General features: G+C 45.4%; 1 protein-coding gene across 1 annotated transcript; it reads left to right on the forward strand.

Annotated features, from left to right (window-relative positions):
- Positions 1-626: 626 nt before the first annotated feature.
- LOC126524643 (monocarboxylate transporter 12-like) lies at positions 627-24,053 on the forward strand. Its single transcript, XM_050172944.3, has 7 exons — positions 627-798; positions 1,698-1,821; positions 3,921-4,115; positions 5,723-5,866; positions 16,410-16,752; positions 18,379-18,911; positions 23,855-24,053. The coding sequence occupies exons 2-7, from the start codon at positions 1,719-1,721 to the stop codon at positions 24,019-24,021; spliced, it is 1,485 nt and encodes a 494-aa protein (XP_050028901.1). The 5' UTR covers positions 627-798; positions 1,698-1,718; the 3' UTR covers positions 24,022-24,053.
- The last annotated feature ends 325 nt before the right edge of the window (positions 24,054-24,378 follow it).

Consider the following 24,378-nt stretch of genomic DNA (forward strand, 5'->3'; position numbering starts at 1 on the left):
GGTTGATGCTATAAAAACACAAATGGTGTTTCTGTCACCAGCGCTCACTAATTTTTACTCTGCCTAGTTTCCAGCAAGCACCGACGCTCTCCTAATTGTTAGTAGATTTCTAGGGACATAGAAAGGTCATAAGAAGCAAAGTTTTAGCGCTTACATACTTATCGCTACGTTGCGATAACCTCGACAAGGCACGTTCATTTCTGCACACGATTTTCATTCTCGACGATACGAGTGATCAAACAGCCTCTAGATAGCTTTTAAATTGACTAAAGGACCATTTGCTTACTGAAAATTTGAGGACTTGTAGTTTATAGGAGCAAACATATAGAATCAGGCCAAGTAATCATTTTAGGAAATTTCTGTTTATTCGGCCACTGTGTCAGGCGTGAAACAGCAGCAGTTCGAGAACTTTTGCCGACGCCTTTATTCGCGAATATAGATATGCTGACGATAAAAGCGATAACTCTTCGTCGTTGCGTTTGCGTCCACGTTGCCTAGGGCGCGCTGCGCTTGAAGAGGTCGCAAAGGTGATGAATGCAAAACTTCCCGGAAGAGGCCACTAGAAACTCGCGGGCGCTTTTAGTGCGACGCGACTCCTTTATCAACGTATGTGCGACGGTCTCTTCGCAGGAGCCGCGCGGCTTATCTTTCTCTCGACTGCTGCACTGTGCGATCCGCGACAATAGTCCCGTTCCGAGTGTAAAATTAGCTGCACGCACATGTCGCCTTCCAGTGGAAGTAAACCATAGGAATATGGCTCGTTTATTTCGCCGACTCTATTTGCCGTCCATGTAAAAGGTATGTTTTTGAACGTTCCATCATTTCTCGACGGCTAAATTGTAAGCCGCCCCGTATTCATAAATTTGCTATAGAATATTTCTATTACATAACAGTGTTCAAAGGGTCTGCCAGACACAGACTCGGGCATTTGGTCATGTAAGCTTCAGCCCACGCACAGCTAACGTAAGACTTGTTTCCAACAATTCAGACACATATATAACAGCATAACTTAAACAAACACAGGCTGCAAGTAGCAAACGAATTTATCTGGAAGGAAGACGCATTATGCTAGCCCCTTCGAGGCACTTCAACTCAAGAAAGCTAGCGTCCTCCGAAGGAGTATGAAAAACTGGTTCAGGCGTCTTAGTGATACATATGCCCGTAACTTCAGCATACGCGAAATTACTATAGCACTCCTGTTCATACAACTGCTTGAAATTTTGAGATCTCTCCTTCAAAATTGTAAGGACATGTTATTGAGGAGGTTATGTGAGCGTTATTGCAATTGCTAATTACTCAGATTTAACGTCGCTGTTCAGCATAATACCTAAATCGACTTGCTTGCGGATGTTATGAGACATTTTCCGTGACTCACAGTGAACGCGTTCGCTGCTAATTAGGCCAATGTTTTAGTTTGCGTTTCTTCTCTTAATGCTACGTACCAGTTGATGGGTTGACATGTTCGTGATTTCTTCATTCTCGTATTGCTCATTATATCAATTTGCTTCGTCCATGGGCTGAAGATGCCGTTTGTGCACTTTTACCAGTATTTGGGGCCCAAATCGCTGTGAATCAAATTTTCCGAACTGTTTTCGTAGCCTCCACGACAAGCGTTTTGTTTGTTCTCCTCAAACATTGTTCATCCAAACGGGCACCTTAAAATCTGCTCTTATGTACTTTTTTTTAATACGACACAGTGCAAGCATCGACGATTCACTATGGTGGGCGATTGCACTACAGCAGAAGAGCCCCCAAATGGGGTAAACCGAGGAGAAACCATCAAAGCAATCCTTCGTGACCGCGCATCGTCCAATCAAACCGGTACGGTCGAAATTATACGTAAGCGGTAGCAATCTTCGCGCAGCTTTTTTTTTTTTTTTGCGCTCCAAATAACGCTTCCAGCCATTCAGCTACACGAGCTGGAAATTCTGCATGTGCACAGGGCGACTACAGGTCAAAGGCCTTTGCTTGGCTTTTGTTCTACAGTTGACCTCGTTACCCGCGCGTGGATGTATGTGTATTTGTGTGTACTTAAACCTGCTGGCGCTTCCGCGTATCCGTGTTGGCGGGTGGATATTTACCTTTGTACCTGCGCGCTGCTTGGTTCACGAGCACCTGCGTGTGGGTTGGTGTATGGAATTAAACATTATTTTCTTTCATATATATTCTCCGTACTCCTTTCTAGAAAATTGAATAACTGGGCGCACATTGATAGGGTTGTCGCTTATTCATGTGCGTGTATTTGTGTGGGTGTCTTGTGGCGGGCTCACATGCGTGCACATTCTATATAATAGACCATTGCTAATTTATTTCAAATATCCAGCGAGCACTCCACTTTTGTTGGTGCAACACGTACATGCAGTAGCTGTCCTGAAAATAAATAGACATGTCGTGGCTTTGTGCGCTCGTACGTTTGATCGCGAGACCAGTAGTCGGCGAAGGCGGGGAGGGTAGCTGTTAGCTTCACAACACAACGAGCTCAGTTGGCTTCAAGCAGGAAAAGTGAGTAAACTCGGTACAGAGTGTACCGCTGTTTCGGTGCTGCGTTATGGCAACAATGGAGCGAACGTGGAAACAGTACCTCGCGGTGGAGGAAGCCCCCGATCGTGTTCCATGAATGCAAAAGAATCGTCAATAAGCTTTTTGTTCCCTTCGGGATTACGGTAAATGTAAGCTTCTGCGTAGAAGTTTAAAGACGCGGAGGCAAGGCATTCTGCGCGTGCTTAAATAGATCGCGATGTCATGGCTTCTGAAAGATCGCGTACATCGCTCTCTGCCATGAAGTTGTTGATTTTTTTTTGACCGGAGAAGGTATACCACGCTTCACCAGCCACCATTCATGCCCGTCCTCTGTCTCTGACTTCTTTCTGTTTCGGAGGATGAAATGCGCATTCGAAAGATTCCACGTCGGGGAGGACGCCCAAAGGCCAGCAACGAAGGTAGTCTACGAGATTGCAGAAAAGGACTTACGATACGCCTACAAGCAGTGGGAAACTGGCGGGGCTCGCGGAGTCGCTGCCCAAGTTTCTTATTTTCAACAATACTAGGGGCATAGACAGATTTTGTCAAAGAAAGTGTCTCTTATATACTCGGCCTCGTTACTTTCAGGACAGACCCCGTATAATTCCGGCAATGTTGAAGCATAGTTCTGTGCAGTTCATTACTTCAACAAAAGGAACATGCTCGCTACTCCTGCGTATACTTCAATAACAATAGACGCAGATATGCTCCAAGCAGTGATGCGTTCAGCGTAACAACTCGCTGCCAGTAGTTCCGTGCGTTCTGCGTCAACAAAATACATTTCGCTCCGGAAACAAGAAAGCACTGGCACGTCGCAAAATGGTTCATATGCGCAGCGATTGCCAAGCCATGTGAATAGCTATATTATTGCGGTGACGACGTGATAACTTGTCGACACCAACATCGAAGAGGACACAGGCAACGTTCAATGAAGACCATAGAAGATCACGTATCTATTTACAGCCAGCACGTATTCTTTTAAAACTTGGTGTGCATTTCTTGCTATGCATGAAATCATGACACAAACGCAGAAAACGGTGTCGGCATATGACGTATTTACCCAGAATTGTCGTCCCCAGGCTGGGGCTATAATAGCTACTCCACCTTAAAGTCGCGGATGCACGGTATTTTTAGCAATTTTAGTTGTTGGCCAGAAACAACAAGACTTTTGACGGTATGACTCGGCGTTCGGAAAAGTATGTGGATCACGGTTGTCTAATCAGCTACCTTACTTTTAAACAGTCCCTTCGCCAGTCTTCTTCTCACTTGCAAAAGTATACTAAGTTTCATATCGCAAAACTTCGCTATCGCTTCACCGAAGCCTAGTTAATTACAACACAAAGAGCACAGTGGCGCAGATGTTGATGTGCTGTTCACAATTTCCGCTCTTGAAACTGCAGACCGATTGCGTGAAAGTGCCCCTATGGATAGCTGCTGGAACATACCGGTGGCCATGGCCGCCGCAGCGTTCCTTGTCTGCATGCCGTGGTCGTGGTTCGGCCTCTTATTCGTGTTCTTCATGGAGAAGTTCGACATCACGAGGGAGATGGCATCCTGGCCGAAAAGCACCGCATCCATGCTGAGCCACATTTCAGGTGTGTTTTTCGCTCCAAGCGGAAGCACTGCCAAGATTTGCCAGCGGCCTTCATGGTGCTTCATATTGCGTGCACATAGCGTGTTACTTAAAGTGAATTGCATTATTTAAGCACCAGTGTAACTGAGCGGGAGGATCTTCGAGGGCGCGTCCTTGTTTTCGACACGCGTAAGAGTTACCGAATGTTGAAAATACGTCGGCTTGGGAGCCAATACAGCATGTTTTCTTTTTCTTTTAGTTAAGCTAAAATATTCTGCCACCAATGCACTTTTCCACATGTTTATGAGTTACGGAAGAACAGATAATATCTTGAAGAGAAATCTCTCGTCTTAATAGGATAGTTAAAAAAATATCCACCGGCTCTTTAAGTTATTCCCACTATGGCTCGTGTTGCATTTTCTAAATTCAGACCGAGGAGTAATTAAATCTTCTGCCCTTGAGAGGAAGATTTAGCTCGGGCCCAACTCCGACGCGCCTATTTATATACGTGTAAAACGCAAAAACGTTTTTCAGAGATAACCCCTGGACCAATGTTAATGAAATTTATTGCATTTGAGAGAGAAAGCTAAAGTCTAGTGACTGTTGGAAGCAAAATTTCTATTTAGGGCCTGAATTTTATTAACAGGATTTAAAAAAAATTCAAAGCTTGGCAAGAGTAGAAGCACGAAGTTTACAAATTCATAGCTCTCTATGAAAAACAAATATCGAGGTTCTGTAGATGGCATCTATTAGGTAATTCAAAGCTGACTAATTCTATATGTCATTTTATATCTTACATGAATTGTTACTTTGTGTACAAGGGTTCTGCAAAGGCCGTATTTCCACACTACTAGATTTTTTAAAGATTCATGTGTTACATGTCAGTTGCGTCGGCCTTAGATGTACTATTATATAGAATTCACAGAACTCTGACATTGTTTTGATTTCTGAGTTACAGAGTTGGAAACCTTATAGTTTCGTTTCCCAAAAAGTTTCAAACTTTGCCAATTTCTAATAAGTAATTGACCACCTAAATTAAAATTCGAGACCAACAGTCACTAGATCTTAAAGTTTCCTTTTAAATGCAACAAACCTCGTCAAATTTGGTACAGTGGCTGCCGAGAAAAACGAATTCTCCTTTTATTTATTTATTTATTTATTTATTTATTTATTTATTTATTTATTTATTTACACATACTGCACTTGTATGTATTCAGAAAGGAGCACCCGAGTTAAAGCTTCCTCTTGACAGAAATCCTAACATTAACGCCAATTTTATGACATATATCGGCAAAATGTCTTCCTCAATACACAATTATTAAGTCTACAATACCACCAAACACGCGTCTAGCTCTCCGAGAGGATCTGACCTATAACACTAATGCATTTCAAGTCCATTTGGGGAAGAATTTCTCACATGTGGTGCACCACACTTCCTCAAATAAAACGTACCCGTATTGCACGAATATTTAGTGTTATAGGAGAGCGGCTATGATAGATACTTTCTTTTCACGTCGGTACTTACTGTCAGAAAATGTGTATCTGCGAGTGTATAACATACTGTTCTTGTATGTAATCCTCCTGGAGGAAATTATGTCTTAATGTCACATAATCCCCTTCGCTTTGCAGGACTGGCAGTCTACGCCCTTCAACGATGCAGCAAAACCTACTATATCGTGTTATTGAGCACCATTCTATGTTCAGCGGCTTTTGTTTTGTCGGCATTTGCATCGAACATATTGTGGATGACAATGACTTTTGGCGTGATGCACGGTAAGAAATATTATCTATTAAGAGTGTTGCACGTGTTTTTAATTTATCGCTTGCATTTCATACACTAAATCTCCCAGCCGCCTTCTCAATGAAGCAGGGGTAGCGCTAATATTCTCGTAATGCATATCACTGTTTAAATAGCGCTCCATACGTATGACGGTATCTGCGGCGCTACATTACTTGAAAACGGTACTTTCTGCCGACTAATTGAACAAAGTTACTACCACTTTGTTTGTAGCCGTAAAATAAGGAGAAGTTGGATATATTCGCGGAATACCAGACGCCTATCTTTAGGGTGAGGCCAAGCTGCTGTGAGGCGATCACGTACCCTTCCTCTACAATTAGCCCAGTTCTAAGTGCAGCCGCTTGCCTTAGCCCATCATCCAACACGTCAGCACATGTTGCTGAAAGGTGCTCTTGAAAATGGAGCATGTTACAGGACATTTTTACAAACGCGCCGAAAGCAAGGATAGCTTGCTATATGATATTGAATGGTGACACCAATGATGTGTGATAAATTCAGCACCATCTAAGAAACTAACACGGAAAAACAGTAGCGGTAGTCTAAATTTTCACTTAATCGATATCTTCAGATAGCGTCCTATAATTTCAAAAAAACGTCAGCTTGATCCATCATTTCTTGCTAGATTAAATCGGATCATAGGTATTTTGATTTGCGTGCTCAGAGAGATCACTTGTGACTGCTGTAACCATCGCAAAGGTGCCTTATTGCGCTGTTATTTCTTTTTTTGACCAGAAACAAATTTTGAGGACTCCACTGTTGATTTTTATGCGCTGTGTCTCACCATAAGTATTTATAATATAGCAGGTTCATGGCTGTTAGTGACGTCTAAAATAGTTTTACAAAAAAAAAAGATTGTGCGACGTTTTTATTATTCTGGCGAGAGAACAGGGATCATCACGCCACCGTTTTTGCAACTACTTTGAACTTTGCTAAGCCTGTGTCACAGTATTAAACCTCGACCTCTAGCACAGTGCATTATTTTTACGAGGCTTACTGCCATGGCAGAAGTGGCAGACACAAAATATTTATTGTATAACTAAACGATAGCCCAGTAATCTCATTGTCGATGCGCATGATTCGCTGCTTCAGGAAGTTACCAACTATGTATTAATATTGTATTATATGCCTTTCCTGCTCATAAATAGCACCATATCAGGCCTTTCCTGCTAACGGTTCACCCATTAAAAGCCATCTTTGAATACGCGCACGCTTCTTCCTTCCCGTAACATCATTGGAGGAGTTGCTGGGTAATCACTTGCGCAAGACGGAGCACCGCAGTGGACGTAACCTGGCCGCCATGTCATCCGAAAGAGAGAGTTCAACCACGGCCCCTCGTCGCCATGGACGGTCATCCGGGTCCAGCCTCGCGACCCTGGCATGTTTTCCGGGATTGACAACGTTGACGTCGATGACTGGTTGCAGAATTACGAATGGGTCAGCGCACGCAACAGGTGGGATAACAGGCTTATGCTGGCTAATATTATATTCTACTTCAAGAAAACAGCACGGGTCTGCTTCGAGACACACGAAGAGATTACAAGTTGGGACCAGTGCAACAAGAGGCTTAGAGATTTGTTCGGCAAGCCCATCGGCTGCCAACGTGCTGCGAAGAAGGATCTTGGGACCCGTGCACCGACGTCCACTGAATCTTACGTGGCGTATATCCAGGACGTCCTCGCTCTTTGCCTCAAAGTGAATAACAATATGGCAGAGGCAGGCAAGGTCAGCCACGTCTTAAAAGGCAAAGCGGACGACGAGTTTAACCTGCTTGTTTACAAGAACGGTCAATGAGATCATGAACCATTGTCGCCGCCTTGAAGACCTGAAGAGTCGCTGCATAGTTCAACTGTTTACGCGTCTACCCAATACTGCAGCTTCATCGACGTGCGAAGACATTTGTCCACGCGTGAGCCTACCTCCTGCGAGAACTTCTTACGTATCGTATCGTACGGCGAGAAATCGAAGCAGCGTCTCCTGCCACACCAGTGACTCAGTGCTTTGACGATTCCCGGCCGCTTGTGTCTCTCATTCTGACAGTCATTCGCCAAGAACTTGCCAGTGTGGGTCTTCCGTCCATCTGCTCCACCAGCTATCCTTACTTTGCTTCGTCTGCTGCCTCTGCCCCTGTTCACCGGAGCCAGTAGGGTCCATATCCGAGCTATCGCAACCCGGCGGAACGGCGCACACCTGATGATAGGCCCATCTGCTTTTACTGTGGACGTGTGGGCCACATCTCTCGCCACTGTCGAAGACCCTAGCCAGCCCACTTTGCACCAAACTTTCCCGCTTAGCGCCGCTCCCCACCGAATCCTCGCCCTCCATCACTCTCCACCGATGTTGAAGATGCACCTTACAACGCTCGAGCCACCGCGACCACATAGTCGCCATCACCACATAGTCGCCGCTCCCGATTGCCCCAGCTGCATCGCTCTCCATCACCAGCTTACAGTCGCCGCTCTCCGAAGGGAAACTAACTCAAGCAGCTCCTGGAATTGACGCTGCTCTAGAACCCCGGCCTAAAATTTCTCTGCTGACTCTGCCTACTGATCGAACCTTCTGGACGTGGACGTGGATGGTTTGCCCGTTACAGCACTGATCGGCACTGGAGCCCAAATTTCCATCATGAATGCGGAGCTTCGACCACGCTTGAAGAAAGTACTTCTGCTCCGACTCGACTGCTCCAGGTCGCCGACGGTGGAACCCCGGCTGTACTTAGAATATTTACTGCTCGTGGCAGTGTCGCCGGTCGCCACACGTCCATTTTGTTTAGTGTGCTCGAAAGTTGCCCTCACAATGTGACCCTCACACTCGACTTTTTGGCCGCCCATTCTGCTCTGATTGACTGTTCAGCCGGTGTTGTACAATTTGACCTACTCCTACCTGTCCCAGTTGACCTTCCTGCTCAAGCTCCAATCCAGCTTTGTTCCGCGGATTTTATTCGCCTGCCATGTCTAGCAGCAACCTGCATCCCTGTTTTTCCTGCCCACCTGTACCTGACGGTGACTATGTTCTTACTCCAGCGACTTCAGTCCTACTTTCTCACGATGTATCCTTCCCACACACCATCGTTTCTGTTGCGGACAATCAGACATGTCTTCCTATCCTAAATTTCGGACAGTGCCCACAAGTACTTCCTCGAGGCATGCCTCTTGCCCGGTGGCCACCGTCACACGAATGCCACATTTCCGCTCTATCTGTCACGCCGTCTTCGGCCAAGGGGCTCTGAACAAGCGTCTGCTTTCTCGTAGCTCATCAAGCTCCTCACCACACCTCCTGTTCTCGCCCATTTTGACGCCTCCGCTCCGACAGAAATCCGCACTTACCAATTTTAGGTCAACGCTAATGTGGACACAACCGCGCTATCGCCTACGCCAGCCGTCACCTCTCTCCGGCCAAGCGCAATTACTCGATTACTGAGCGCGAGTGTCTCGCACTCATTTCGGCGGTGGGTAAATTCTGACCCTACATATATGGTCGACCATTTACAGTTGCAAGCGATCGCAACACCCTTTGTTGGCTTTCTTCCATCAAGGATCCCACCGGACACCTCGGTCGCTGGGCCCTACGGCTGCAGGAATACACATACACTGTGGTCTACAAGTTGGGTCCTCTACATCAGGACGTCGACTGCAGTGGCGTAGCCAGAAATTTCGTTCGTGGGGGGCTTACGTTGCAGCTCGGCAACCTCCGTAAGAGGAAGCTTTAGCTCGGGTGCTCCTGTCTAAATACATGTAGAAGGGAAATTCGTTTTTCTCGGCAACCACTGCACCAAATTTGACGAAGTTTGTTGCATATAAAAGAAAGAACTTGAGGAGAGAGGTGGGGGTTCTAGTGACTGCTGGTTTCGAATTTTTCATTTAGGTTGTCAATTTTTTTATTAAAAATTGGCTAACATGGCAAATGTTCAGGAAACAAAACCATCAAGTTTAAAACTCTGTAACTCAACAATAAAAAATGATATCACAAGTCTGTGAATTTCATCAATAGCACATCTACAGCGGACGAAATTTATACGTTACACATGAAACTAAAACATTTAGTATTATGGAAACACGGCTTTTGCAAAACCCTCGTACGCAACGTAACCAATTCACGTAAGATACAAATTGACATACCAAATTTGTCCGCTTTGACTGTTATAATAGATGCCGTTGACGGAACCGCGATATCTATTCTTGATGCAGAGCTGTTTGTAAATGTCGTGCTCCTATGTTTTCCGAACTTTCAAAATTTCCGAAATATTTTAAAGAAAATTCAGGCCCTAAACAGAAATTCCGCTTCCAACAGACACTACAATTTAACTTTCTCTCTCAAGTGCAACAAATTTCAATAAATGCGATTCCTCTTAAACAATTTGTCGAGGGATCAAATACATGAATAATAATTGCATTACCATTGCCAAAGTTACTGCAAACGAATTCTTGAACGCTACGCACCGTAAAAACAAGTAAAATATATTATTCTTCATAAAAGAATATACTCGTATGTGTCAAAAATTGTGTCCAACATAACTGATATCAATGCTTCCATGTTTTTTGTCTGTTTATTAAGTAAAGAAAATGTCACACGAACTTTAGAACTATATCAGTTTGAAACCACAAAGCAGTGCATGCCACTGATATGAAAAATGTAAAGGGCATCAAATGAACAAGCTAAGGACAAATATGTTAATGAAACTTTGTCATTCAAGAACCATGTTTACATTCACGTACGTATGCAACGGCCAGTGCAAAATATCAATGACGCTGGCATTTGTTCCAATGTATTACGCAGGAGCAGCTGTCACCGGTCGTGAATCGTGAGTAACTGCACCGAAATTATAGTCGCAACAGAGAGCACGCGTAAAAAGCAGGAGTTCTGCAAAATATACGAGGTCGAGTCAAATCAAAGTGAGCCAATGCGAATATATTACGAACGGGGTACTTTATTTAAAAGTAGTCTCCATGAGCATTTAGAAATTTGTCCCATTGACTAAGGAGATGCGTGATTCCGGTCTGATAAAATTCCTTGGGTTGCTGCTTCAAAAAGTCTGCAACTGACTCTTTCATGTCATCGTCCGACACGAATGCGATTCCCTGGAGCTGTTTTTTTGTTTCGGTTGCCCCAAAATGTGGATGTCGCAAGGCGACAGGTCTGGGCTGTGTGGCGGATGTTGCAGCGTTTCCCACTTGAACGTTGCCAGTTTTGTATTAAATACATCAGCGATGTGGGTACAAGCATTGTCGTGGAACAAGACACAGGCTCATGGGATCCGGCAGCCCCGCGTGTGGTAGCTGTGACGGCGTGGAGACACTGGAGCATCTTCTGCTTCACTGCCCCGGCTTCGGGACCGAAAGGGAGGCTCTGTACGCCTCCTACCGCCGATGTGGCCTGCCATCCACCAACCTGCATTGCCTATTCTTTCCCCATGCTCGCAGCTCCATCACCAAGCGTGAATTTTCGGCATTCATGGAACTCTGTGAAGCAACACACCTCAGAGCGCGGCTGTAGGCCCCGGAAACGCTTCGGTACATTTTTTTACTATTCCGGTCTCTCTCTCCTTTTTTACTTCCGGTCTCTATCTCCTTCATCTTTTTCTCCCCATACCCCTTTCCCCGTGCAGTGTTGTTGAGGTGTCCTCCTGTGAAAAACAGTTACGGCACTGCATTTATCTCTTCCATATCTCTTTAAATATCACTTCACACACACACAATATGACCCCATTCGTCAATTTTCCACATCGTTTCTTCTTGATTGAAACACGCAGCCGTTCCGGCGTTTCACAGTATCGGAAACAATTGATAGACTCTCAAAACTTAGCAAATTCTATCCGTAATGGTCCCTGACGATCGAAAAAAAAAGTCAGCACCTTTCCGGCGGCAATTATGGCCTTTGCTTTCTTTGAACGTGGTGAATTCGAATGTTTCTACTGTAAGCTTTGCCGTCGTGTTTCAGGCTCGTAGTAGAGGCACCATGGTTCGTCCCCGATCACAATTGCAGACAAAAAGTCGTCACCCTCATTGTGATACCGGATCAGACCATTCAAGGCAGCGCCGAACTTCTCCGTCTTCTGGCGGTGGTTCAAAATCTTGGGCATCCATTGCGCACACAAAAGCCGATGACAGAGATGTTCATGAGTTATGGCGTGAACCGAATCCTGACTGATGTTCAGACGCTCTGCCAGTTCGTCGATGCTTATCCTCCGTTCTTGTTTCATCACCTCCCCAACTTTCGCAATTTTGTTAAGGTTGATTTCACGATAGTTTTAGTCCCGTTTTGGATCGCCTCTGCAACTTTCACGTTCTCCTTTGGACCGTTTGTTTCAACGCTTCACAGTGGCCAATGAAATGCGATGTTCAATGTGCCCGGCAGCCATACGGCGACTAATTTCTTTTTACGACATACCTTCAGCAGTCAAAAACTACACGGCACCACGCTGTTCCACATATTTCTTTTGGAGTTTCCAATATGTCACGCTACTATGTTCAGCCGATTGTATGAGCGCATTACACAACCTTTATCCTCACACCTGCGTGTCACTTTTGTAAATGAGACATCCCTCCCTTCTATGCAAATGTCTCGCGGATACTGAACCGAACCATTATTGCGCGAGGTGGGTAGGCTCACTTTCATTTGACTCGCCCTCGTACATTAGAAATGCAAAGATGCAATGGGATATACAAATGCGCAGATAGAACTTGATAAAGGACAAAGAAATGTCACTGGAAACAAAGTTCGCTGAACGTATACACAAAACCTCCCAACAAGATATTTAAATATACGTATAAGTCTCCAATAAATGTACGTATCTAAGAAAAGTGTATAATGCGTCAAACGAAGCAAATAAGCATGTCGCAATCACGGATTCACAGAATCCTAGATACCGCCCACATGCCATCCACTCCCCCCGATGTATCGCGCTCGACGGAAGATGATAGCTTGCTCTCCGCTTTTCTCCTTTGCGCACACAAGACTGAGTCACCATCGTTGGCTCACCCATTGCAGCCCCCCCTTCCCGTGGCTTTCACTCGCACATACAGCATGCGGCGCTCGGTAAAGATGTTATTGCCCTTGGACTTTATACGAAACATGAGGGCGATGATGACGGTAGGAATGCGCTTGGAGTGTTCATATAATTGCTCTCGCAATAATATTATAAGAGTATCCGGCAACTGAAGTGTCCCGTGGCCCAATACTTTCCGCGAAGGAAGAAGTAACGAAATCGAACTTTCACCGTGCAACAATTCGCTGCGCCGCAACAATGTATTTTTTTCCTTTTGTGGGGCGAGGGCACCGAAATTAAAAAACCCCAAGGAAAATATGTTGGCCACAATTGAATGCCTACATTGCGCCCCTAATGTGGCAACCAAAGGAATATTGAGAAACAAAACGTGAGACGCTTGGTCCACAGAGAACCATACGCATAATACTCGGTATCCTATACCGGCGAGCCAAGACTTTCCGGAGAGGTTGCCCTCAAGCGAACGTGGTGCAATCCGTTGAGTCCCCACAGTGATGGCGGCGAGCGACCATTGCTTCTTTTTCTCGTCTGCTAGCCAGAAAGCGTCTAAAACTCTGCCAGGCGAAAATTCACTCGGCTAGAGCAAACCGAACACGCACCGAAGTGCGCCGCGCGGTGGTCAGGGCAACACGAGGAAAACGTATGCGCTCTGGCTGGCTCTTGAAGCCCGCGGGTAGGGTACCAATACCAAAAAAAATTGAAGACGCTCAATGCGTCCTCGCGAATAAAAGTCAAAGTAGGAAAAATAAATAAGAACGTAGTTACCTTGGCTGGCTTTAGTGTCTTAACATGGATGCTTTGGTGTATGTGAAAAAAAATGATATTTTTTATGTGGCATGACGGCACAAATGAACCACCACAATGCTTCGTCTCATCGGACCTCGCTGCGTGCTTTGTCAACTTGTCTGATAGTGTGTTGATTTGGCTTGTCCCGTTGTATGTTCCAATGCAAGATTTTAGGAAAGTCAATGCACCTTTGGCGTCAAATGTATATAACAACATTAGACCCCCAAAGTTCCGCAATTGAAAATCTAAAGCACTACTTTGGAAATGTCAATGCACCTTTCACATCAAAAGTTTATAAGATTTATACCCATAAAGTTTCGGAATAAATATCCATGCGCTCCGTAGATTCTGCGGCCTCCGCGAGATGCCGCGGTGAGCCCGTTTGTCATCAAAACGCCATTGAAACTTTGTGTTCCGATAGGGCTGCTTGCGTTGTGTGACTCCCAGTGCATGGGCGTTGCCACGAAATCCAGCCCGAGTTTGCAATTTTCTCAATGAAATGTATTTTCGAGCATGAAAAAGACATTCTAGACAAAATCCAGAATGATTTCCGGCGCCGCGGGTTGCTTTGATCGGCGGTGCGGTGACAGCACGAAAAGATTTCGGGGAGAGGGGAGGGGGCTGAAGCCCCCATAAGCCCCCCCCTACCCCTGGCTACGGCCCTGGTCGACTGCCTGTCTCGTCATCCCGTCGATGTACCGGACGGTTTAGTGGATGTCGCACCGATCTGCGTTCTTTCGCTCTCTGCCTTGCAAGACATTGGCGCTGAACAACGACGCGATGAACCGTTACGGCCCCTTATCGAACGCCTGCTCTCTGATCCGTTTGACCCATCCGTTCACACGTTCGTGCTACAAAATGGCATCCTGTATCGCCGCAACATGCACCCCGACGGGCCCGAGCTCCTAACAGTCATTCCGTCTCATTTTCGACAAATTACACTGCAGCAACTGCACGACGTTCCCACCGCTGTACACCTTGGCGTCACGCAGACCTATGACCGAATTCGGCGACGGTTTTTCTGGCCCTTTCTCAACCACTCCTTCGGGCGCTATGTTGCCACGTGTGAGTCGTGCATCCTGTCGCTCTACTGCAGCTTTTGGGTATACTGACCGACCCTGTTTTTTGCGTTGGCGTTGATCTTCTCGGACCATTCCCTATATCAAATGACGGAAATAGGTGGATTGCCGTTGATACGGACTATACAACTCGCTATGCCATTACTATGGAGCCCTACCGACCAGCTGCGCAACAGACGTCGCTGACTTCTTGCTTCACGACGTTATCTTACACCACGGTGCACCTCGTCAACTTCTCAACGATCGCCGAAGATGCTTTCTTGCCAAAGTCATAGACGACCTACTTCGATCATGTTACACTAAATACAAACTTACCTAGGCTTACCATCCTGAAACTAACGGTCTTACCGAACGCCTAAATCGCACATTAACTGACATGCTAGCATTGTATGTTTCCCCCAATCATCGCGACTGGGACATTGCTATGCGCCACAACACAGCTGGCTACTCACCCTTCTATATCCTCTTCGGCCGTGAGCCGCCTTTGTCTTTCGAGACTCTCCTTTCGAAGACACTCGACTCGCCGACAGAGTACACTCGGGATGTCATAGCCACAGCGACACAACACGTCAAAACTGCCACTACGACCAGCGCCATCACGACTTCGACTACGAACCAGGTGCTTTTGTGCTAGTTTGGTATCCAACTCGGCGTGTTGATCTGCCGGAGAAATTCCGCTCACGATACTATGGCCCTTACCGCATCCTTCGCCAGGTGACCCCTGTCACATATGAAGTGTCTCCGCTGGATGCCACCGTGCCTTCACCTCTCTCTGGCATAATCCACGTCAGCCGTATCAAACCTTACCTTTGTTAGACCGATGAGCCGCATCAATAAAGTGCTTTTTCCGACGGAACTGATGTCACAGTCAGTAATGTGGGAAGAAGAGTACGCTGATGGTGGCCTTGGAGACGTCGAAGAAGAGTTTAGTGTTATCGCTGCTCTACGCTTGTTGGCTCAGCCATTAAAAGCTATCTGTGAATAGACGCACGCCTCTTCCTTCGCGTAACATCATGTTCGTGAGGTAAGAAACTGATAGCCTATGCACATAACGAGGATAGAAGGAGAATAATGAGAAACAATACCAGTTCAGGTCATCGCCGTAATTGACGACTTATGTCAAAATTAGGAGCTAAGGCAAATGCGGTACATTAAGCTTACGAATTTTATAATCGTACGTATGAGAAGAATGGCCACAACTTGTACTAAAGCTAGTAACACCTCGGAAGAGACATGTTCTAAGCATACGGGACAGAGGCCTACCTTAGAGGTTTGCGGCTAGGGGAACTTTGCAATGTTTCTGAGCAACCATATAATCTGCGTAATGAACCTGCATTAATTAGGCAATTAGTCTGGCTAGCACTTCTCTTGATTTCTGAAGGTTGCTGAGGCTTATGGGTACATCCATCCCATACTCCTACCTAACAGTATGATGCCCCTAAGGTATCACACAACCAGAAAGTGGTCAGAAAATGCGTAATGGCAAAAGCATTCTTATACGGCAAGTGGTGCACTTACACCCGAACAACATTGATGAATTCTTTCATTCATAGATACTCTACAAATTTACTACTCGGTCAGTTATTTCGCGAGCTAATTAGTCAGTCTAATTATCACCTAAATGTTTACTGAGCTGCTGCTCCTACCTTGCAGGCTTAGGTCATGGAATCTTCGTCACGTCGTCCTCCATATACACGCTTCTCCACTTCGAGAAGTACCGCGCCATTGCAACATCATTAGGCTTCCTTTCGTACGGGGTATCCGCAATCATCAGCCAGTTCGTGTTGGCTTACCTCGTGGAACTTTACGACCTCGATGGAGCTCTGCTCCTCTACGGCGGAGTGCTTCTAAACTCTACCGCCATTGTTATGCTAGCAAAGAATCCTCGGGAACTCGGATGTTCTTGGAAACCAAGAAAGTCCCAACCTCTGCTGAAGGCGGGCCTCAACCCAAAGCGTTATGAGGCTACCACTGCGCACAACGCTACCCAACAAAGGTAACGCAACCCCTCTACTTACTCCTTGCATTTCTCAGAGGTAAACACTGGGCGCAAAAATATTCATGAGGACTTATTGCTCAGACCATCGTGGGCAGCGACTCACGATTACGCTACATTGTGCCTTGCAAAGCACACTGATTTTTGGTAACGGAACACGTAGGCAGTAGTATGGCTGTTGACTCGTCACTTGCATTGCTCGACTAAGACAAGCTTTTCTTTTTTTTTTTTTGCGACACGATTGCGCTAGTATTACTGCAGCGACATCTACAACTTTTGTTTTCTGGAACGTTCAAGGAAACACAATGCGCACATCGCATTAAGGATAAAATGCAACTTCCATGAAAAGAGTTTAATCCTCCACACCAAGCATTAAATAGCAGCCTCAAACAAGTATAAGGACCAGGGATTACGCGTTGAAACTACTCATAGTCTCCGCCAAGGCATGTCACCTAAAATCGGGGACTGTAGTCTAAAGTTATATAGGATGGCAAAATTTCCAGTGCGTTCGTCAATTTCTGTTTGCGCGTCGGAATTACGAAATAATACCGATTTGTCAACGACCCTTTTATCTCCATATTTTTGCCCACTGGTATACGCTTTTAAAATGACATGATTCGCTTTCATTACGGTATATTTGTAAATTCTTATATTTACAATAAGTTCTGCTTCTCCGCTGCTCATAAAAATTGCTAGTTGATGCGGAAGCGAAGAAACAAATTCATCGACAAGAGGGGTTCGAGATTGCAGTAGGTGCCCAGTACAGAAACACAGTCTTTGTTTTTATGAAGTTGAGAGCGCATCTGTGAAAGCTAAATTTAAGGTTGACATGTAGCATGCGACCCCTTGCTGCGTGAATTCATGGACGTTATAGCACGAGCGTCAAGAAACATTCAAACAAGCGTTCCTTTTTAAACCGCAATGGTTCAGAGATGTATGCATAAAATTAAAGCATTCGCTAGGCTACTCGCATTTGCTAGACGTACGTGAACGGTTCTTGGAGGTAATATTTGAATTATCCATGCACCCGAATTTCATTTTTAAATGTTGCCATCTATTGTAAGACATGAGAAATAGTGCTCCACGATTTTATTATATTTTTTACAGTGCAATAAAATTTGGAAAGGCAACTAAGTACAGCAAAGAGGGTATCAATTACAGAGCTCGCGAGACTCAGATTTCAAGATGTCGGAGGGGGAAAAAACAATGTATTATTAAGAAAGTTTACAGATTACCCAGCATCATAGCGAGATGATAACCCAGAGGATGGCCAATCATGATTTCGCGGATGGAAAAGGTTATTTATTTTTTTTTTACTGATGCTGGCGCTGCTTTCAAGGCGAAATGCATTTGAGAACCAGCGAAAGCATTACATTTATTCATTGCACTTTATTCATTGCAGTTGCATTTATTCATTGCAGTTTTCCTAGAGTCAGCATTTGTGGCAAGCATTTTTGCTTTGATGTTCTACGTTTAGGGCACTGCGCTATACCGAAATCACTACCGATACCGAACAGCCTGTAAATCAAAGACTTGGCCGACTTGTTTTCTCGACGTCGCGTCATATTTCGCTGACGCAGGTGAGAAATTTATTCTAATGCTTCATTTTTTTTTCTTTTGCGGAAGCCCAGACGAACTACAAGGCCTACATTTGCCAGAAAAGAAGGTACTACTGGAGAGCTGTACCGTAAAGCAAGCTCTGGCACTACTCTACACGCCAGCGTTCTACGTTCTTCTGGTGACTGTCGTTGTCGGAGATTACACGTACCTGGAATTCTCGGCGACCATCGTGGACTACGGCATCGACAAAGGCATAGCCCTGGACAGCGCCAAGCACCTGATAACCTTCAGTGCGGTTGGTCAGCTTGTGGGCCGTTTGGTGGTGCCTCTTCAGGCAGACTTTTCCCCCTTCACGCGCCGACTTCTGTACACCCTTAGCTTCCTGACCACTTGTTCCTGCATGGTGGCATTGCCATATGTTTCTACCCCTTCGACCATCTTTGCGCTGGCAGCTGTGACAGGAGTGTCGCAGGGATACGTAATATGCATCAAGTACGTGTTCCTTGCGGAATACCTTGGCGTCGAACGTACGGCTGCTGCAATCGGCATCATCGGCATCTTTATGACGCCGGTGTTTCTGGTCAGCCCAACAATTTTAGGTGAGCGGAAATGTCCTTCATCATAACAAATTTCAACAGATATTCTTTTTTTTGCTTTTTTCAGTATGGCTGTAGTGAAAAGTCACAACTGTTGCCGACATTCTGACATTTATTGTAGGATATTTAAGAGTTGTTGACACCTTCGGAAAACATATAGCAACACTGTTCTGTAGTGGCGTGTTATGTATACCCGCAAACATTGTGAAGCCGAAACGCTCCTAGCCATAATTTACCGCAATGGCGGCCGCTATGATTGCAAAAACACATTTTTCTTCGACAGACGTTAACAGTACCGAATAACAGCGCAAGAACAAAGCCCATCGAGACACACCAGCTCTATTGACTCTCTCACCTCCTATGCCCGTCTCTCGTTTTGGCGCTATAACTCTCTCGGGATGCACCATTAAGGCCGAACAGCTCTCATGTATCGGAACCTAGGCGTCTTTTTATTGCTATATCAACCACGTGCGGGTGATTTAAAGACCCTGATGTAGGTTTATATACTGTGCAACCACAACCGCGTTCCACAGGAAACATTTCCGGCACACGGTATATCAAGAGGCCTGGTGATATACGGAAAAATTTTTTGTACCTTCTGCAGAGCAGCATTTAGAGGATGCCTAGAAGACGGTTCACCTCATCTAGCCGGCATCTTTAGAACCCTGCGTTTCTGTCAAGCAGGCGGAAGTAAAAGTTGATGTTTACATGGCTGGCAGTAGATGCATACCTGGATTTCCTTAGATGGATGTGCCGAAAAAAGTAGTGGGTCACGATAAAGCGCGAGAACGAATGTATGGAGTTGCTAAGGATAGGAAACACAGATATTGTGCATAATATACTTAAGTGCTTGACCAGCACTTGCAAGAGACTTGCGCGACGATCAAAGTCGATGCGGAGTGGTGATGCGCCTTTCAAACATTTTGAAAAACAGAGAGATGTACATGCGGAATTCCGTGAATTGTGGCATAAAGTGCAACTGGTCCATATTATTTAGCGAGAATCTTTAACAAAAAATATAATGCGTTGTCTTGTTCCTGCGCGATGCAACCGATTGATGAAGTAATTTATGCGCCTAGCGAAGAGGCTGTGCCACATTCACTAATAATCCAAAGGCGCTTGATCCGAGACAAGGTGTTCTTTCCAGGCTCTTCCACGGAGCACAACTGACAAGGGACTTGGGCAAAAGCTGGAAAGTCGAGAGGGGAGGAGGGCAATATGGTAGCTGAGGGATGGAAGAGAGCATACGTTTAGTGTGTCAAACTATTTTTAAACTACTATCTGCATGATTTTTCGAATTTGCTGCGGACAGGTGGAAAGTTGCGAACTTGGCAGAATAGCAAATAAGGTGATAAGTGATCGCTTAAAGAATATCTTAATATGGTGCTGTAAAGAACAATACAGCTATGCCGGCGCATCCTGTGTCAATATCGTAACCATTTGTTAACGCGAACAGTGTAAATGATCCAACTTTAATTAGACGTACAGTTACGGGCGAAGAAAACAGTTTGATAACCATCTGCGTTACTTTTATGGTGTCCAAGTATTCTGAGGCAGCTGTGTTATTCTTGAACTTCCTGACCTCGCCCTTAAATCAAAAAAAAAGAAAAAGAGACGGTGAACTAAGCCCTCAGAATGCGTACAGATAAAGTTGAGGACACTCATGAAGAATGTACACACAAATTTTTCCTCCGGGTCGAAAACAGCCAGCCTGGACGCGTGAGAGGTAGAGAAGGCGCGCCGAATGAACACCTTCAAGTGAGAGATTTGCACGATTTATGTTCCGTGATAACAACGGTCTCTTGAAGCAGAGAGAGGAGAAAGGAGATAGCTCAAAGGGCATGCTTGCGCAAGGATCCTGGATCCTACACTGGCCGAGCAAACGGCTTCGGAGCTTTTCACAGTAACCAGGCGACGGCACTGGCATCCAGAGTAGAACTTCGTCGCATGATTACTTCGCGTGCATTAGCGGCAATGTGCAATTCTTCAGACGAACTGTTCGTCTGAAGGATACGGTTGGTACATAGGCCGAAAAGGACGTAGTATCGAGGACAGACGAAGGCGAAACGACGATAGACAACGAAAATTGGAGAATGGCGGGTGGTGCGTTGTACGCGTGTGCTGTGAAGCGAATGAGATGAATGGAAGGATGACGTGTCAGTTTTTGTAATCGGGCTCGATGTAAATAAGGATCGTATTGGTTAGTGTGCAATGAAAGTGCTTGGTCGAGCCGTTGTTTATGGTGGTGGTCACTGGAGGTGCTTTTTTTCTTTAAATAGTGTTAGAGGTCCCAAAAACACTGCTGCGTGCGTTAGAAAGAAATGTCTTGCCCCGGCCACTGAAAAGGACGCGTGGAGCGCCATGGCGTAAGAAACTACTGAGAAGAAAGATATCTCGGGCTGAAATATATACGCATGGTCATTAAATCGATATCGCAGAGACAGTAAAGTTGGTGAATTTCAATTCACCGATAGTTACTTGTAAATCTTCCTGAAGACGGCCTTCAAACAGCGTCCCTATCACCAGGCCTCCTGAAGGTATTTTCGTGGAAGGTATTGAGTATAAGGACGTGTGAAAGCCATTGGTCCGGATGACGCACCATATACGCCATAGGTAGTCGTGCCACAGAACTGCCAGTAACTTTTTGCATATTGCTTAATAATCAGTGTCCTGGAGCTTGCAATACTGATACGAAGATCCATCATCACTAAAGCGTAAGGCTGAGACTGCCTTTGAGAATGTGCTACTCCTACATAAGGAACGTGCTGTTCTTGCAGCGCGTTTGCCTCTTTGCGAGCCGACAATGTTCCTTCCGATGGCCGCATGTCGTATAGGGAAATACACACCGTGGCCAATTAAGAGCAGGTCGTCTATTTTTAAACGGAAGCTTTCCTTGTCTCTTCATTTGACTTTGCTACTGCTCTTAGACGGCGTGTCGAGAAGTGGTTGAGAGTTCAGAACGCGCTTATAAACGGCAAGAGCGGGGCAGAGAGAAAAGGCAACTCAAGTAACTCCTTTCCACTTGTTCATCGTGCCCCTACAATGCCCTTTGGAGCGTATTGACATAATAATCTTGTAACAGTTTTAATCATCCGCGAAGCGCCGCAATAGCAATAGTGCAGCCCCTCACCTTAGCGCTCGCGTGCAACAGTTCACGGGGAAAATAGATAACATAGTATTGGCTAGATGATAGCAAGATAAAGATGAAGTAGGAAGAACAGGCACAGGACAGGTAGAACCAGCACGGTCCGAAAAAGAGTGAATAACTGCCCTTGCCACTTCTCAATGCCAGTTTTCATACATTGGAAGTGGGCGGCAGAAAGAAAAGGTGTCGTAAGAAGGCAACGAAACGATGCTACTCAACACGACAGTGGCTGTGGGCCACTAGGTAAATTTAGGTTAAAGGTACGATGCGGTATGTTTCTTCTATTTATGAATATAAATACTGCGTAAATTTCTCAAGAGGACAGCTGACGCAGGGAGTGCAGACACAGGGCGTGCAGACGCAGGTCGTGCAGACGCAAAACGTCATTAAAGCACCGTAGCGTCTAGCCGGCACTAAGGAAGTGACCCACAAGTCAAATCAATACTTCTGTACCCGCCACTACAGCTTTGCGCCTAGGGCTCTGTTCGAGGTCGCGGGTTCTATCCTGACTGCTGCAGGTGCATTTCAATGGGATCGAAATAAAAAAAAATACTCGTATACTTAAATTTAATGGCATGTTAAAGAACTCCACGGTGCCAAAAGTAAACCGAAGTCATCTTATTGTCAGGCATGCCACTACGGCATGCCTTACAATAAGATTGTGGTTTTTGCACGTACAACCCCATAATTCAATTTAAGTTTACTACCTCTGCCACGATGCGAATTGTCGTGTGAAGCAGGGGGCAACGCTAAACTTTTCGGAGGTTATAAACAATAGCTCACAACAACCCCTCAACAATCGATGTAAGAATGCTTAACTTGCATCGATTCCCACAATGCGTGAAATCTGCGTGATGTTTCCGCAGGTTTTGTGTGCTGGTGTGTAACGCTGCTGGTGATTTGCCGCTCCCATTTATCTAGTATAGCACTCGCCTGACGCGTATCCTTTTCCGGAGTAAATCATTGCCCTAAGTTATCGCTGCACTTTTGTCTACCCCTTTTATGCCTTATTTAGAGCGCGACGCTTGCTTTTCCACCCATCATACCCGAATATATTATATTTCTATATATTCAGTAAAAATAACGTCAAACAATGGGTCAAATTCGCGGTACGGACAATATACTAGGTATTTTTTCGGCTCCGACTAAGCTTATGCCACCTGGCAGGGAAGCACTACTGCGGCAATATGTCATGCGCCCTCCTCAACTGCGACAACACAAGATAACTACAGATTTTGTATTCATTGAGAGTAATTAGCAGAAACCAGAAGGTAGTGCTTTCTGGGCGTATATTATAGGGGGCATGGCCTCACGGGGGCACCTAACTTCAACCCACATGCGCAGCGATGCGAATACTGCATTGTTACCAATCAGCACTCTAACGTAAAATGCGTGTGCGCAGAGTTTCCCTAGACTATAATAGCTGCACAAATACGTGAATCATCTACGTTGCCTATAAAGTTAAACGCTTGCGTGCTGTGAGTGTTTCGCACATTGGGATGTGCGTAGAGTATTTTCCTCTCTATTTGGCACTGAATAGTGCAACGCGGCTGGTACTAGACGTGTTATTCGTGTCCAAAGGAACTTTGTGGCTTTAAATGTCTTTCTCAAAAAGAAATCGCTATATTTTGTTAGGTTGTGGGATGGCTGGCTTTCCTGTGGCCTTACTTTAGCAGATTGATATCACTAAAAAAAGCACGAATCTTCACAGGTACGCGCGACACAATGATATGAATCGACAACGCATCGCCTGAACAAAGTTTTCGTTTGCTTTTCTTTGTCTTCTGCATTCTCTTCGCAGGACAATTTCGTGACGTTTCGGGATCATACGATGGCTACTACCTGCTCATGGGCGCCGTGAGCTTGGTGGCTGCTGTGCTCTTTGCGACACACAATGCCTGCAGCCAAAGAAGGACACAGCGGATACACTGCCTTACAAACAAGCCTCCTGCGCGCCAAGCAATATAAATCTCTAGCTATCAAAGCGGATTCGTTCTTTACCTTGGTATCCGACTCCTTCATGATGAAAAGAAAGTTCCTTAAGCCACAGGTCAATTGCGCAATTGATCTCCTACAAAAAGTAGTCATGCGTCTTCTTCAAGACTTATCAGAAAATATGGAGACCATATTAAATTATTTACGGACGCATCGGTAAGCAGCGACGCTCAAGGCGCTGCAGCAGCTTTCTTCTGCCGTTGTACTGAAATAGAAGGATGTTTCGAATACCTCATTCATCCTCATCAACAACTCCTTAGCTGCGGCGATCGATATTGCTCTGAAGTGCGTACAGGAAATAAGCACATCGAAGTTTGTCATCCTTACAGA

Source organism: Dermacentor andersoni, chromosome 3, assembly GCF_023375885.2.
Source record: "Dermacentor andersoni chromosome 3, qqDerAnde1_hic_scaffold, whole genome shotgun sequence".
NCBI classification, from domain to species: domain Eukaryota; kingdom Metazoa; phylum Arthropoda; class Arachnida; order Ixodida; family Ixodidae; genus Dermacentor; species Dermacentor andersoni.